The 15,566-nt window shown below is 52.4% G+C and overlaps 1 protein-coding gene across 2 annotated transcripts; it reads left to right on the forward strand.

Moving 5' to 3' along the window:
- Positions 1 to 1,167: 1,167 nt before the first annotated feature.
- On the forward strand, positions 1,168 to 14,985 carry ZNF598 (zinc finger protein 598, E3 ubiquitin ligase). 2 transcript variants are annotated; one of them, XM_021552667.4, is made up of 12 exons: positions 1,168 to 1,431; positions 3,058 to 3,170; positions 4,344 to 4,473; positions 5,704 to 5,915; positions 6,983 to 7,200; positions 8,118 to 8,235; positions 9,220 to 9,404; positions 9,725 to 9,797; positions 10,175 to 10,935; positions 11,918 to 12,053; positions 12,815 to 12,959; positions 13,070 to 14,985. In XM_021552667.4, the coding sequence occupies exons 1-12, from the start codon at positions 1,183 to 1,185 to the stop codon at positions 13,415 to 13,417; spliced, it is 2,688 nt and encodes an 895-aa protein (XP_021408342.4). In that variant the 5' UTR covers positions 1,168 to 1,182; the 3' UTR covers positions 13,418 to 14,985. The 2 variants fall into 2 exon arrangements, with proteins under 2 accessions (XP_021408342.4, XP_021408343.4); XM_021552668.4 differs by having other exon boundaries at positions 9,728 to 9,797.
- Positions 14,986 to 15,566: the final 581 nt, after the last annotated feature.

A 15,566-nucleotide genomic window follows, 5' to 3' on the forward strand; every position in this document is an offset into this window, starting at 1 on the left:
CACTAAATGCAGAGTCTGATCCCTCGTGTCCCCAGACTGAGGTGCACAGTCTGAGCCCTCCATGTCCCCACAGAAGTGCAGAGTCTGAGCTCTCCATGTCCCACACACTGAGGTGCAGAGTCTGAGCTCCCCATGTCCCACAGACTAAAATGCAGTCTGATCCCCCATGTCCCCCAGACTGAGGTGCAGAATCTGAGCCCCCCATGTCCCACACACTGAGGTGTAGAGTCTGAGGTCCCCATGTCCCAGACTGAGGTGCAGAGTCTGATCCCTCATGTCCCCACACACTAAATGCAGAGTCTGATCCCTCATGGCCCCCTGACTGAGGTGCAGAATCTGAGCTCCCCATGTCCCCACAGAGGTGCAGAGTCTGAGCTCCCCATGTCCCCACACACTAAATGCAGAGTCTGAGCTCCCCATGTCCCCACACACTAAATGCAGTCTGATCCCTCATGTCCCCACAGAGGTGCAGAGTCTGAGCTCCCCGTGTCCCACACTAAATGCAGTCTGATCCCTCATGTCCCCACATAGGTGCACAGTCTGAGCCCCCATGTCCCACACACTGAGGTGCAGAGTCTGAGCTCCCCATGTCCTCACAGAGGTGCAGAGTCTGATCCCCCATGTCCCCAGACTGAGGTGCAGAGTCTGATCCCTCATGTCCCCACACACTAAATGCAGAGTCTGATCCCTCATGTCCCCCAGACTGAGGTACAGAATCTGAGCTCCCCCATGTCCCCACAGAGGTGCAGTCTGAGCTCCCCATGTCCCCACACACTAAATGCAGAGTCTGATCCCTCATGTCCCCACAGAGGTGCAGAGTCTGAGCTCCCCGTGTCCCACACTAAATGCAGAGTCTGATCCCTCATGTCCCCACACACTGAGGTGCAGAGTCTGATCCCTCATGTCCCCACAGCCAGGAAGGACCTGAGGACCCCAAATGTCTCCTCACAGCCCCGGGATCCTCTTCCCTCACAGCCACCCCCGAGGGGCAGCCAGAGCGGCCGCGCCGGGGCCGCTCCGCCGCGCTCATCTCTATGGTCACCGCGCCGCGTGTCTACGGCGGACCGCGCGGGGACAGCGGCGGGGCGGCGCTGTCGCCGCCGGGGGAGCGGGCTCCGGCAGCGCGGCGGCGCTCGGGGCGGGGCTCGGCGGCCGGTGAACGCTTTGTGGCCGCGCGTCTCTATGGTGGGGCGGCGCTCTGGGCCGCGCTCCGTGGTGCGGGCGGGGCGGCGCGGGGCCGAGGCCGCCATGGCCGCCATGGCCGGCGCGGGGCCGGGCCCGGCGGAGGGGCCGTGCGTGCTGTGCTGCGGGGAGCTGGACGTGGTGGCCCTGGGCCGCTGCGAGCACCCCATCTGCTACCGCTGCTCCGTGCGGATGCGGGCGCTCTGCGGCGTCCGCTACTGCGCCGTGTGCCGGGAGGAGCTGCGGCAGGTGAGGCCGGGCCCGGGGCCGCTCCCGAGCAGGGCCGCGCGGGGAATGGGCTGGGGTGGAACCGGCGGGGACGGGCGGCCGCGCTTATCCCGGGTTGTCCCGGGTTATCCCGGGTTGTCCGCCCTCAGCCCCGCTCCCGGGGGTGCCGCCGCCGCCGCCCGGGAGGGTGGGGAGCAGAGTGTGAAGAAAATGGAGTTTGGAGCGAATGTTGATGGTGTGGAGTCAGCGGGGCTCGCTCTGGCAGCGCAGAATGGAGCCTTTGCTCCCTGCTCCGGGAGGGATCAGCTCTTAGGGGGGTGATGGAATTGTAAAATCCTGGAATGGTTTGGGTTCGAAGGGAACTCAAAGCCCACCCAGTGCCACCCCTGCCATGGCAGGGACACCTCCCACTGTCCCAGGTGCTCCAAACCCTGTCCAGCCCGGCCTTGGGCACTGCCAGGGATCCAGGGGCAGCCCCAGCTGCTTTGGGAATCTACTTCTAGATTTCTAATGTAGCTTTTGCTGTAAGAACTGAACTTCTTTAGTGTACCTATGTCTCAGCCTTTCCGGGCTGGGGCTGGTAACTCCAGCTGTTCCCGCAGCGATTCCCAGGCTGGGAATGTGTGCTGGAGGTGGGAGCTGCAGTGCTCCGAGCCCAGCGGGGCAGCTGGCAGCAGGGAATGTCCTGGGAGGGCAGCAGGGAAATGCCCTGGGAGGGCAGCAGGGAAATGTCCTGGGAGGGCAGCAGGGAAATGTCCTGGGAGGGCAGCAGGGAAATGCCCTGGGAGGGCAGCAGGAGAATGCCCTGGGAGGGCGGCAGGGAAATGCCCTGGGAGGGCGGCAGGGAAATGTCCTGGGAGGGCGGCAGGGAAATGCCCTGGGAGGGCAGCAGGGAAATGTCCTGGGAGGGCAGGAGGGAATGTCCTGGGAGGGTGGCAGGGAAATGCCCTGGCAGGGCAGCAGGGAATGTCCTGGCAGGGCAGCAGGAGAATGCCCTGGGAGGGCGGCAGGGAAATGCCCTGGGAGGGCAACAGGGAAATGTCCTGGGAGGGCGGCAGGGAAATGCCCTGGCAGGGCAGCAGGGAAATGCCCTGGCAGGGCAACAGGGAAATGTCCTGGGAGGGCAGCAGGGAATGTCCTGGGAGGGCGGCAGGGAAATGCCCTGGGAGGGCAGCAGGGAATGCCCTGGGAGGGCTGTGTGTTGCTGCTAACTCAGGAGGTGCTGTGTGTTTAGCTCCTCGCTGTCCTGGGAGTTAAGGGAAGAGGAAGCAGTGGTTTCTGTGCCACCCTGAGGCACTGAGTCACTTGTCACTTGGAGACTCCGGTGATCCCCCAGGAGACGGGGAGGAGCTGAGGGCAGGGCTCCTGCCAGGCATTGGCTGTGAGAGGGGTTGTGCTGCTTGGGGGTATTTACTCTGGGAACAGCTGTGGGAGCAAAACACAGCAGAAGCGTTTCCTAATCTCGTTCAAACTCCAGAGGCCAGGCTGGGCCATCCACGTTTCCCTGGCGGCTTGATAAGATGTGCCCTGCTGACAGCAGGGGACAGTGCCTGGGGCAGGTGACAGCTGGGGCTGGCACCAGGCTGTGGGCGTGGGCAGCTCGCAGAGGTCCTGCCCGCAATCCCCGTCCCGCTGCTCTTCCCACAGGTGGTGTTCGGGCGGAAGCTCCCGTCCTTCTCCTCCATAGCCCTGCAGCAGCTGCAGCATGAGAAGAAATACGACATTTATTTCATGGATGCTGAGGTGTATGGGCTGTACAGGTGAGCGCTGGCTCCTCCCTGGAATGTCCCCGAGCACGTGGCAGGAAGCGCTGCTGCGGGAGGGCGGTGCTGTGCTTTCCTGGAATTCTGCTGGGATGTGAGTCACCTGCCGTGCAGGTGTTTTTGGCCAGGTGACAGCCCGGAGCAGGGCCCTGAGCCCTCAGCAGCTCCTCGGGGCTGTGCTGTTGGATTCAACGCAACACACAAGCTTTGTTCTCTCAATAAATGTCATTTTTTGCCATCTTTAACAGCAGCGAACTTGCTGAAAGCCTGCCCGTTCCTTGCGTGGCTGCTGTGGAAATTGATAAAGACTTAATTACTGTTATAGTTTTAATTACTGCTGTGCTGAATAAGGACTAGCCAAACCCAGGTGTGCCAAGTATTGCATGAAGAGTAACAAGGTCTTCAAACAAAGATCTTAATTCTGAATGGGAGGGGAAAAAAGGTGAAGTGGAAAAACCAGTGCAGAATAAAAACGTGGCATTAGCATCATGTTCTACAAATATCTTTCATAATAATCTTAATTGGTAGGGTTTGACATAATGGAAAGAGGAGTGGAAAAAACGAAGCCATGCAGACAGTGGAACCTTTTCCTTGGCAAGTTGGGCATTATGTTCAGTCTGATTTGGGCTGAGAATGTAACTTTGGTACATTTACAGTTTTGCATGGCTTGATATTTATGGGAATGAGGGAGTGGGAGTCTCCCAGTGAGACCAATGCTCAGCTCTTCTGGGAACCATTGTGTGGTGGGGTTTTGGGGAGGCATTTTCCCTCCTTTCCTAATACAAGTCCTTAATTTCAATTTATTTCTCCCCACCGTATTCCTCAGTTTCTGACAGTGGGAAGTGTAATGGAATTGGATGTGAATGCTGCAGGAATCTCCAGCAGGGGAAGGGTTTGTTTCAGTTTGCTCAGTTTTGCAGTGACAATGTGGCTCCTCTGTGGCTGCTCAGCTCTTCTCCAGCAGCTGGAACCTTGGTGTAGTTTGGTTTCATCCTGTTCCTGCCGTGCAGCAGAATTCCTGCAAAAAGCAGGTCACACCCTCACTGCAGCTTGCAGGGGCAGCCTTAAAGCTGGAGCCTTCTGCCAGGGATGGAAGTTTGTGTTTTGCTAGAGGTGTCGGGGTGCTGAGAGGGAATTGGATCATTTTTGGGAATCTCTCTCGTCCCTCAGGAAGCTGCTGCAGCACGAGTGCCCCTTGTGCCCGGATGCAAAGCCCTTCAACACCTTTGCAGATCTGGAGCAGCACATGAGGAAGCAGCACGAACTCTTCTGCTGCAAACTCTGTGTTAAACACCTGAAGGTGAGCTGGGCCTCTGCTTGGATGTGTGGGAAGGAGGGGAGTTTCCCTCCAGGAGTTCCTGGGAAGATGGGAAGGCAGAACAGATTTCTTTAAGTTCCCTCTTCCTGCAGTGAGGCCAGTTGCTTTATTTTAAGCCTTTCTCCTTCCATAAACTGATTAATGAAGAGGGTCTGGAGGTTCTCCAGGTTTTAAATTAAACCCCACGGTGGTGGTGCCACAGTTGGTTGGTGCCAGGTGAACTGGAGTTTGCTGCCAAAAGGGATGGGATCCAGGAGTGAGCAGGTTGACCTAAATGAACCCTAATAAGCTGGGGAACTGAGCTGAGTCTTTCCTGTGGTCTTGGAATTCCTGGAGCTGATTGAAGGGAAGTGGGAAAGGAGGGCAGGACCTCCTTTGGTTTCTGGTGAGGTGCTTCATGCTCAGGGTACGTAGCCAGCACTGAGGGAACTGGTTTGCCATTTTCTCTCACAAACAGTATTAAAACCGTTGCTTTTTAATTTCAGAATACTGTAGAGATTTTTATTTCAAAGAAAAAAGTCACATGTTACTCGTACCCACTGAGAAGAAACTTTTAAAACTGTGGAAGCTTCAGTCCATCAGCCTTGGCAAAGCCAAACAAATCTTTTCCCAGAGCAATTTCCCAGTCCTTGCCTAGGCCAGAAATAAAGGATATTCTGTTCTCAAGGCTGGATTAATATTTTTGGCATCTCCAGAACCCTTCCTACCAAAAGACCTCACGAGGTAGTGGGGACAGAGGGTTGGCTTGTGATACACAAGTTGTTCACTGAAGTGGCTCCTCTCTGTGCAGCTATTTGGGATGGTTACTGTGAGAGGAAACTGAAGCAGCTCCCTTGGGGTTTCTAAATTTGAGAATGCAAAGTACTGCTTGTTGATAAATACATAGTTAGGCGTTTTCCACTCCAGAGATTATAATTTAAACTCGTTACAGCATAAAAAGATTCCAAATGGAAAAAAAGTGAATTAAGTTCATTTCCAGTGTTCAGAGAAATGCAAGTTAGATTTAATTTGAATCCATCACTTGAATTTTACTTCCTGTCCACCAAAAATTGTAGGTGTTTGTGGTCAAACTGCATTTTCTGGAAGCAAGTCTTCCACCCCTACAGATGGAGAAGCTGGACACAGCCTGGCTCGTTCTGTTTGGTTCCGTGTCCATAGGAAGCAGTACAAATCTATAAGTACCAATGTATTAACACAATACCTGCTCTCCAGATCTTCACCTACGAGAGGAAATGGTATTCCAGGAAGGACCTGGCCCGGCACCGGATCCACGGGGACCCCGATGACACCTCCCACCGGGGCCACCCCCTCTGCAAGTTCTGCGACGAGCGCTACCTGGACAACGACGAGCTGCTGAAACACCTGCGCAGGGATCACTACTTCTGCCACTTCTGTGACTCTGAGGGGGCTCAGGAGTACTACAGGCAAGCACATTACTGATATGAGTTCCTTTTCCAGCTTAAATTTCCTTTTTCTAGCTTAAATTTGGAAGTAAAATTCCTTGAGTGTGCTTTGAATTTAGGTTTGAAAGCATTTATCATATACTAGTGAGACAGGTGCAGTTCTAGCAAGCACAAGGTCTATACTTTCCCAGGGTATTTTCCCAGGGTCTGCTAAGCCTAGCTTTCCTTTTAACTCCCCAGATCCCCATGATTTTAAAACCCTTTTATTATTAGGGAGTGTTGGAACTCAAAATGTCCCTCAGATATTTTTGAAGGTTCCGGGCCCTGGTCGGAGGCAGTTGAGACCCTGGCAGGCAGCTGGAAACAGCTGTGATTTTGAGTTTGAGGCATGGAATGATTTGCCAACTTTGAACATGGAGCAAGGAGTCACAAAAGTTTAGATATTATAGTAGAAGTAGTCACAAAGTAGAGGGAAGAATTTTTTAGTATTGTACAAGGGAGTTTTAACACCTGTACAGGGGGGTTTTTACTTTGTACATGGGGGTCAGAAGTTTTAAGATGGAGGAATGTAGGCCGGTTCTGTTTCTTCTCTTTCTTCTTCCTCACCTCCATGTTCTTGGTGGTGCTGGCACTCACGGATTGGTTTAGAGTAGAAAAGTACCATTTAGTATAAGTAGTAGGTATTGGGGAAAAACTGTAAACATGTGACATGTAATGTACCATATAAAAGATAGAAAAGCACCATTTAATATAGGTAATAGGCATTGGGAAAAACTGTGAACATGTCACACGAATTGTACCATATAAAAGACAGCAGCAGCCCTGGCGGGGAGAGAAGAAGCAGTCGGGGTCAGAGAGGATGTCAGGGTGTGTGTGTGCCTCTGCCTGAGCTGTGAGCAAACCACAGCAGCCCAAGGAGAAAATCTTTTAGATAACTTGCAATAAACTGCCTTGAGACCAAACAACAGAGACTGCTGAGCCTTTCTTGGGAAGCTCAGGTTGGAGGAGAGACTTTTCCACCACACGGAACCCCTGAACCAGGCCGGGGTTCCGACAAGGAAGGGTCAGCTCTGTGTTTTCCCTTCTAGTGACTACGAATACCTGCGGGAGCACTTCAGGGAGAAGCACTTTCTGTGCGAGGAAGGCCGCTGCAGCTCGGAGCAGTTCACGCACGCCTTCCGCACCGAGATCGACTACAAGGCCCACAAGAGCGCCTGCCACAGCAAGAGCCGCGCCGAGGCGCGCCAGAACCGCCACATCGACCTGCAGTTCACCTACGCCCCCCGGCACCCGCGCAGGACCGACGGTCAGCGGGCACGGCCGCACCCCGCGGGCGGGCAGGGGCACCCCAAGGGTGGGCAGGCACAGCTCCGTCCCTGCAAGCGCCCGCGCTGGGACGGGGCTTGGAGCAGCCTGGTGTGGCTGGTGGGAGGTGTCCTTGCTTAGGAGCAAGGTGTTCTTTAAGGTCCTCCTACCACCCAAACCGTTCTGTGGTTCTTGTTCTCTACGCGTTTTCAAGAATCCCTGGTGAATATTTCATAGCCATGAAGAAATTCTTTCCAAAGAGGGTAGACAAGCCCTGGAACAGCACCAAGAGGTTGAGAAGGCCTCTATAACCCAAGAGGTTGCAGAGGTTGAGAAGGCCTCCCCAACCTGAGAGCTTGCAGAGGTTGAGAAGGCCTCTCCAACCCGAGAGCTTGCAGAGGTTGAGAAGGCCTCCCCAACCCAAGAGGTTGCAGAGGTTGAGGAGGCCTCCCCAACCCAAGAGCTTTGTAAAGGTTGAGGAGGCCTCCCCAACCCGAGAGCTTGCAGAGGTTGAGGAGGCCTCCCCAACCCGAGAGCTTGCAGAGGTTGAGAAGGCTTCTTCAACCCAAGAACTTTGTAGAGGTTGAGAAGGCCTCTCCAACCTGAGAGCTTGCAGAAGTTGAGGATAACCAGAACTTGCCCACACAAAGCCCTCTGATGTGGTTTTAGAGCTGGCCTTGCTTTGAGTAAAGGCGGGTGATCTCCAGACATCCTTTCCTGCCTGAATTGTTGCAGGATTTTTTCCCTGTATGTGAGTTTAATGAGGACAGGTGATTTTAGGAGAACTGCTGACTTGGTCATCAGAAAGAAATGAAGATAATTTATTTGTACGTGTATATTTTTGCATTTTTAAGGCGCAGTGCGATGCCCACACTAGAGAAATAACTTGAGACTGATCATCCCTCCTCCCTGTTTTAGGTGTTGTAGGTGGAGACGACTACGAGGAGGTTGACAGGTTCAACAGGCAAGGGAGGGCGGGCAGGTTGAGCAGCCGAGGGAGCCAGCAGAACAGGAGAGGCAGCTGGAGGTACAAGAGGTGAGTAGCACAACCTTGTGTGGAGTTTTACTCCCGTTTAGTCTTGGCTTTTACCTGCCAATTCACAATATTTTGGTGGATTAGGAGGAAAGAAGTGATACAAAATTTGGAAACCTCCATGGTGAGTTCAAGCCTATGTCCTGGCTATGTGCTGGGTCATCATGGAATTATTTTGTGTGAAGTTTTAGCTCAAGAAGCAAGTAATCAACCGTCAACTTTTGGATTAAATAAACTCAGAACCCTAACTTAATTCCAGCAGCTGTTTTTATGCAAACTTCTCTAAATAGGATTTTCTGAAGTAGGTGACAAGTCTGTGCAGGTTTAATGGAGTTTTTGGTCTGGGTAGTCATGAAATTCCTGTTCTAAGGACCATGCTTTTCATCGAACTAACAGATCTCTGTGTGGCCAGACTGAGTGCTTTGGAAAAGGAAGGGGGTTAAGTATTGAAATGAAACTTTGCATTTCTATGTCTCTTCATCCACACCAGACCCGAGTGCTTTTTACATCCTGCACATCTTATTTTCTCTTTTTCTTGCTGGGTGGGCAGCTGGTTTGTTATTGGTGATTCCACGGGGGAAAAAAAAAGTCCATCCCAAAACACTCCTCTGTTGGTGTCGCATGTGGATCGTGCATGTGTTGAGAGTTCATGCCCAGCCATGTCTCAGAGAGTTCCTGTGGCCTCCAAGAATGATTCCATACATTTGGAAATGAACGGGAGAGATAGGTGCCCCCTTTGTCCTTGGTCCTGTCTCTCCCTGTTCACCCCGGTTGCTTCTGGCTTAGATTGTTATTCCCACACATGGAACTTGGAAATCCAGAGAGGAAATGTTGCCTGGCTGGGGTGGATTGAGTGGTGGGGCTGGTTTGGGCTTCTCAGCAGGTGGCAGCACGAGATCAGGGATGGCACCGCAGAGGTGAGATGCAGCGAGGCAGCTGCTCCCTGATCCTTGCTGTTTGACCAAGGGAGTCTGCCCTGTCCTGCAGGGAAGAAGAGGACAGGGATGTTGCAGCAGCAGTCAGGGCATCTGTGGCAGCCAAACGGCAGGAGGAGAAGAAGAGGGTGGAGGACAAAGAGGAAGGCAGCAGCAGCAGGGGGAGAAAGGAGGATTTGAGGGATCCCGACGTGCTGGGCTCCAAGCGTGTGCCAAAGTCTTCAAACGATGTCACAGGTGAGTGTTGGACAGGTGCTGCAGGGCATATCAGTGTCTGGAAGGTGCCCCCAGAAAGTTCTGCCTTACCCATGTTTTACTCATTTAGAGTATAATGAATTTCCTGAATGCCATGACATAATGGGCAACACAGTTAATTGAAGGAAATAGTGATGCATGGATTTAAATTGTTCTTCTGGAATGTCAGTTAATGGCATCATCAGCTGCTGAAAATAGGCCTTGGTGGTGCTGCTGTCACAGCCATTGATAGCCCTTGCTCTGGAATGAATGGGTTTGGGTTGAAAACAATGTCTTTGCTCTTTCTGTCCCTGTTCCAAAAGAAGCAGCTGCTAACGGAGTGCTCAGCCAGGATGACTTTCCAGCAATCGGCTCTGCAGCAGGACCTCTCCCAGGGTGAGTCTGCAGGGCTGCAGCAGGGACAAAGCACGTTTAGAAGCTGATTGATGTGTTCTGCATTTCTGGGGAAAATAATTTTCCAGCTCGTTTGATCCCTCCAAGGTTTCCCCTGCCCCATCCCTTCCTGCCTGGAGCTGTTTCTGTACTGTTCACCAGCATGAGCAGCATCAGGCATTGCTTCAGCTCCTGGCTTGATCTTAGAATCGTGGAATAGAATCATGGAATATCCTCAGCTGGAAGGGATCCACAAGGATCATCTGGTCCTGTTGTGTCACCCTAAGTGACAGTCTGAGGAGGAGAGGAGAGTTGTGGGTTTGTGCTGTCCCTTGGGGCTCTGCTGCCTCAGTAACTCCAACCCTCTCCTGTCCTCACAGCTCTGCCCAGCCAGCACTGGTTAAGCTCAAAGAAGAAGATTTCCCAAGCTTGTCCTCCTCTGCAGCTCCCACCATCTCATCAGGGATGTCTCTGATGTACACGGCCACTGCCAGGAAAGCAGCCTTCCAGGAGGAGGATTTCCCAGCCCTGGTGTCCAAAGTGAAGCCCACCAATAGGACGGTAACTCACATCACATCTGCATGGAACAACGGTTCCAGTAAAAACGTGGTCAAAGCCATGGCCAGCCCCTGTGTCAACCAGCCAGCCAAAAAACCATCCTTGAACACCTCCAAAGGAAGCAAGAAGAGCAATAAACTCTGTGAATCGGACGACGAGGACGGCAGTGGTGGCCTGACCACCCAGGAGATCCGCAACACCCCGACCATGTTCGACGTCTCGTCCTTGCTGGCAGCTTCTACCTCACAAACTTTTACGAAAGTGGGCAAGAAGAAGAAGATGGGGGTTGAGAAGCAGAGCCCATCCTCCCCACGCCCACCCCAGGAGACGCTGTTGCCCAGGCCAGCCACAGAGAAGCCCCTGGAGGCAGAGCAGCCCTGCAGGGTGTTCCCTGCTGCTCACGGCCCCGACAGAGCCACCGCTGTCGTCAACGGGCACTCGGAGAAGCCATCAGCTGGCTGTGCTGCACCCAAAGAGCCCCCCGGCCTTAAAAAGCCCCCAGTGACTAACAAATGCCCTTTACCTCAGGAAGACTTCCCAGCTCTTGGGAGCTCAGGATCAGCCAGGATGCCCCCGCCACCAGGTAAGCAGGGAATGAATCTCAGAGTCACGGATTGGTTTGGGTGGGAGGGATCTTAAAGATCATCTCATTCCACTCCCTGCCATGGGCAGAGTTGCTTTCCACCAGACCAGGTTGCTCCAGCTTAGCCTTGGACACTTCCAGGGATGGGGAAGCACTGCTGAGCACGGCCAGCTTTGCTCGGGGAGAGCCCAGAGAACACATGGATGTGTTGTGAAAACTCCTCCTGGCTCTCTTGTGGTTCTGCCACCAGGTGCCAGGTTGGGCTCTGGAGACAGAGGCAGCCTGGGTGTCACAGCGGGGCTGGAATGTCCTCTGGGAGTCTCCTCTGCCCCACAGCTGGAGGTGTTTGCTTGCTGGGAGTGGCTCATGGATGTGGAGCTGGTGTTTCCCTGTCCCCAGGGCTGACACATCCGTGTGTTGTGCTCGAAGATCTGCCTTGGAAGCCGCTGCAGGCAAAGGGAATCTGGCTGTGTCCTGTCCCTGCTGGCACTTGTCACTTCACTTCCTCCTGTGCTGGCAGAGGTTTCCTGCTGTGCTTTTAGCCGTGACCTTGTGAGAGCAGGGAGACAGGAGCAGACGTGACCTGGAGTGGTTTTCATGGCAGTGGCATCGCATCGGGAGGCCCTGGCACCGCTCTGTGCAGCTCCTGCTGGGGGAGGCCAGGCTGGGCCCGCTGCCTCCTCCCGTGCTTTGTGTTCACTTTCATCATGCAAAAGTGTTTTCCTTTGTGACTCTGAGTGGGCTTTCAAAATTATTTTCCATTGAGAAAGTAAATGAATAATTAAAGCACTTTCTCTGTAGAGGAACATCAGCCACTCTCAAATGCTTCTTGAAGATTTTTTTTTTAGGTTTTCTCTAATACAGTGATGTCTGCACTGCAAACTCTTCTTGGTGCTTCTGCAGAGTGTGTCGGGCACTGGTGTGGGTTTTAGCCAGGGGTCTGTGAGTGCTCTAATTCCTGCCCTTTCCCTGCTTCCCTCAGGCTTTAACTCCGTGGTGCTGTTGAAGAATCCTCCTCCGCCTCCGGGCCTGTCGGTGCCTGTCAGCAAACCCCCCCCGGGCTTTGCTGTCATCCCGTCCTCCACCTTCTCTGAACCCGTCACTACAGCTCTGAAAGAGTGAGTCAAGGGCCTGCCAGGGGCTGTGGGACACCTCACACCTCACTCGTGTCACAGGGGCCCAAACAGCACACAGGGGGTGACTCCGAGCGGGGCCAGCTGGGGGAAGGTTCCCCTTGGGAAGTCCCAGGGTTGGATTCAGGAGAATTGCATTAAACAGCCATAAAACAGCCCTGTGTAGTTACAAGTCTGAGGAACTGCAAACCTCTGCAATGTTTTGGCTGCTCAGACCTTGGTCTATCCTAGGTTTATTTGGGAATCTGCAGCTCCAACATATTCCTGTGCTTCCCATCGATTCTGTGAGAGTCCCAGCAGCAGGGTGCTGAGGCTTGTTCTCCTTGGTGACCTTCACTGCTCTGATCTTTCCAGGAGCTGCTCTCTGGTTCCTTCTGGGATAGAAAGAGGAGTTTTTGGGAAAGGGGGAGGAAAACCTGTCAGTTTATAGAGAACCTGCATTACCTGTTGGTTTATTCACTGTGGGGTCTTTGCTCAGGTCTTTTGAGTGCACCCAGCTCACAGAGTAGCTCATCAAGACCACGTTAGACTTGGATTTTAAACATTCTGTTTGTGTAAAGCTGGAATCTGATATGGAAATCCCATATTTTATTATCCTGACAAGACAACTGTGTGCTGCTTTTGTGTAGCTGGGTGGAGGAAGGACGTGCAGCTGTAAACCAGAACAGCCTTGTGATTTATGTCCCAGGACATCTTTGTGTGACACAAACCAGTGTCAGGGTCACTTCTGGTCTTTTCCAACACAGGCCAAAATCCTGTCATGGATCATACTTGATACCTGAGAACTTCCAGCAGAGGAACATCCAGCTCATACAATCCATTAAAGAATTTCTTCAGAGCGACGAGTCCAAGTTCAATAAATTTAAAACTCATTCTGGGCAGTTCAGGCAGGTGAGTGGGTTCCCAAAGCCTCCTTTGCTGGGAGGCCTGAGTTCTAGTGGGATTTTTAATATATAAATATTCATTTTCCTCTGATTCTTGCCCTTCCCTGTCCCCTGCAGGGGCTGATCTCTGCAGCTCAGTATTACAAAAGCTGCCGGGAGCTGCTGGGGGAAAACTTCAAGAAGATTTTCAAGGAGTTGTTGGTGTTGCTGCCAGACACAGCCAAGCAGCAGGAACTGCTCTCTGCTCACAACGACTTCCGGATCAAGGAGAAACAAAGCTCCAACAAACCCAAAAAGAACAAAAAGAATGTTTGGCAGACGGACTCCCCCGCCGACCTCGACTGCTACATCTGCCCCACGTGCAGGCAGGTGCTGACCCAGCAGGACGTGGTGACCCACAAAGCTTTGCACATCGAGGATGAGGAGTTCCCCTCGCTGCAGGCAATCAGCAGGATCATCAGTTAGCTCTCCCCAGGGCCACCAGCCAGGCTCTGGCTGGGGATGTGCACTTTGGAACGAGGTTTGGCAGTAGCTGGGGGCTGGTGCCCTTGAGGCAGTGAGGAGCAGGTGACTTGGGAAGCCCTCCTGGGCAAAGGGATCACGGGAATGTGCCAGAGCTCGTCCCCACCCGCTGCCTGAGCTCCCAAATCGGGCTGGGGTTAGGCTGAGCTGCAGGGGGGGCAGGCAGGCAGGGCTCCTGCCTCCTGGAACATGCAATAGCTGGGAATCCTTTTGGATCTGCAGAATGCCAGGGGACACAATAGGGGGACAGGCTTCTGGTTTGGGGGTTTCTTTCTGGTTTTGGGGTGGGGGAAGTTTATGGATCACTGAAATGAATGGAAGTGGCTTCCCTTATAACATTCTAATTTTTTTTGTGCTATTTCAGTGAAGATCACACTAGTCAGGGGTAAAAGGTGCAAGAGAGTGTTGCTCACTGGGGTGTGTGACCAGGAGAGCTGCAAACACTGGGCTGCAGAATTTCCCTTTCTGCAAACAGAGTCAATTCTGCTGCTTGAAGAATTGGGCTGATCTGTGCAAGATTTGAAGTTGCCTCTGACATTTTCTGTAAAGTTCTTTCAAGAAACTGATTTTGTAGCCCTGCATGTACAGTAACAGCATTAAGGCTTTACTCTCTGTAAAGCACACGAGAATTTTATTTAATGACTGCCATGTTTCTAATTTCTTGGATGTATTACTGGTGGGAGCTCCCAACAGCATCCTGGGACATTAAATGCTGCTGATTACTGACCATGTTTTCTGCAGTGCCTTTAAGTGCATTTATCTGTTTACAGTAGTCTGACACCTGCACCTCCTTTTGCTCCTGTTCCTTAGCACCCCCAAATTCCTCCTCAGAGGAAGAGGGGGATCTCTTCCTCCTCTGAAGTGACTCCTCCAGCAGCAGCTCTGAGGTGATGGAGTGCCAGGAGTCCCCCCTGGCTGTAGTTCAGTCTCTGGTTTAGTTATTTCTAAGGTGTAGGAATAAAGCTGACGTTAATTTATGTAATTTGTAGTGATGAAACACAGCTTTTCTAGCATCATCATTTCTGTGAAATCAAGCTCAGAGTGTTACCCAAGAGCTACTCCTGCCTACAGCCACTCTTCCTTGCCTTACATGTGTTATTTTTGCTTGCTCTCAGGCTGCAAAGTGCTTTGGGTTTCTTTTCTTGAATACTTAAGACTGTTCTGACCAGCTGTGCACATTGGATTTGGCCCAGAAGGGGCTGGAGAGGGCGATTTGGGTGCAGGAGCCCCTGGCAGTCCCTGTTCCTGGCCCCTGAGTGGGCTGGGTGCTACCACCACTTCAGTCAGCAACTCTCCCCATCCCTTTGGTTTGTAAAATTCAGGGAGTGAAATGTCTTCCCTGCAGGAGCATCTTCTGTCTTCCCTTGGGTTTCAGTTATTTCTCCAGCAGCAGCTCTGAGCTCCCTGGGAGCTGCTGCTGGGATTTCCCTCGAGCTGCTGCATCTCTGGGGCCTGATGTTGCAGTCTCCTTGTTCCTTGTGCTCACCTGATTCAATAAACTTATTACCAAATATTTTTTTTTTTTTCTATTTATTTTTAGCTCTTTATTGAAAATAAGTTGCAGTTGGTTACACAGACACCGAAAATACAGAATCACAGATTGTTCTCTCAAAAGATATTTTTATATATATAATATATACAAAATTGTAAACATTTTTAACTTATTTCCATACACAGTCCACTTCATACTACACTGCACAGAGGTTAGTGACAACTGCAACTCCTGGAAGCGTCTGCTTGGACAGAGGTATTGGCAAAAAAACTGAACTTCCCGACCTTCAGGTGGGAGCTGTTGGAGATTAAAACTCTGAAAGGAGCTGAGGTTTGAATGTGTATTGCAACAAAATCCAGGCAGCTGAACTGGGGCTTCAAGTTGAGGCAGTGAGGGCTGGGCCTGAGCCTCACTGAGGGGAGAGAGGGGCTTGTGACACACACAGGGGCAAAATGCAACTGAGAATGGGACCAGAGGGGACCAGAGCCACCTGCTTGGGGACAGCACGGGCTGGGAGGGGTCTGTGAAATACCCAGGAGTTTTTATTGAGAGAAATACCCACTGCATGGGAAAATGCTGGGATTTCCTAAGGAACAGAGC

Source organism: Lonchura striata, chromosome 14 (genome assembly GCF_050655825.1).
Source record: "Lonchura striata isolate lonStrDom1 chromosome 14, ASM5065582v1, whole genome shotgun sequence".
Lineage (NCBI taxonomy): Eukaryota > Metazoa > Chordata > Aves > Passeriformes > Estrildidae > Lonchura > Lonchura striata.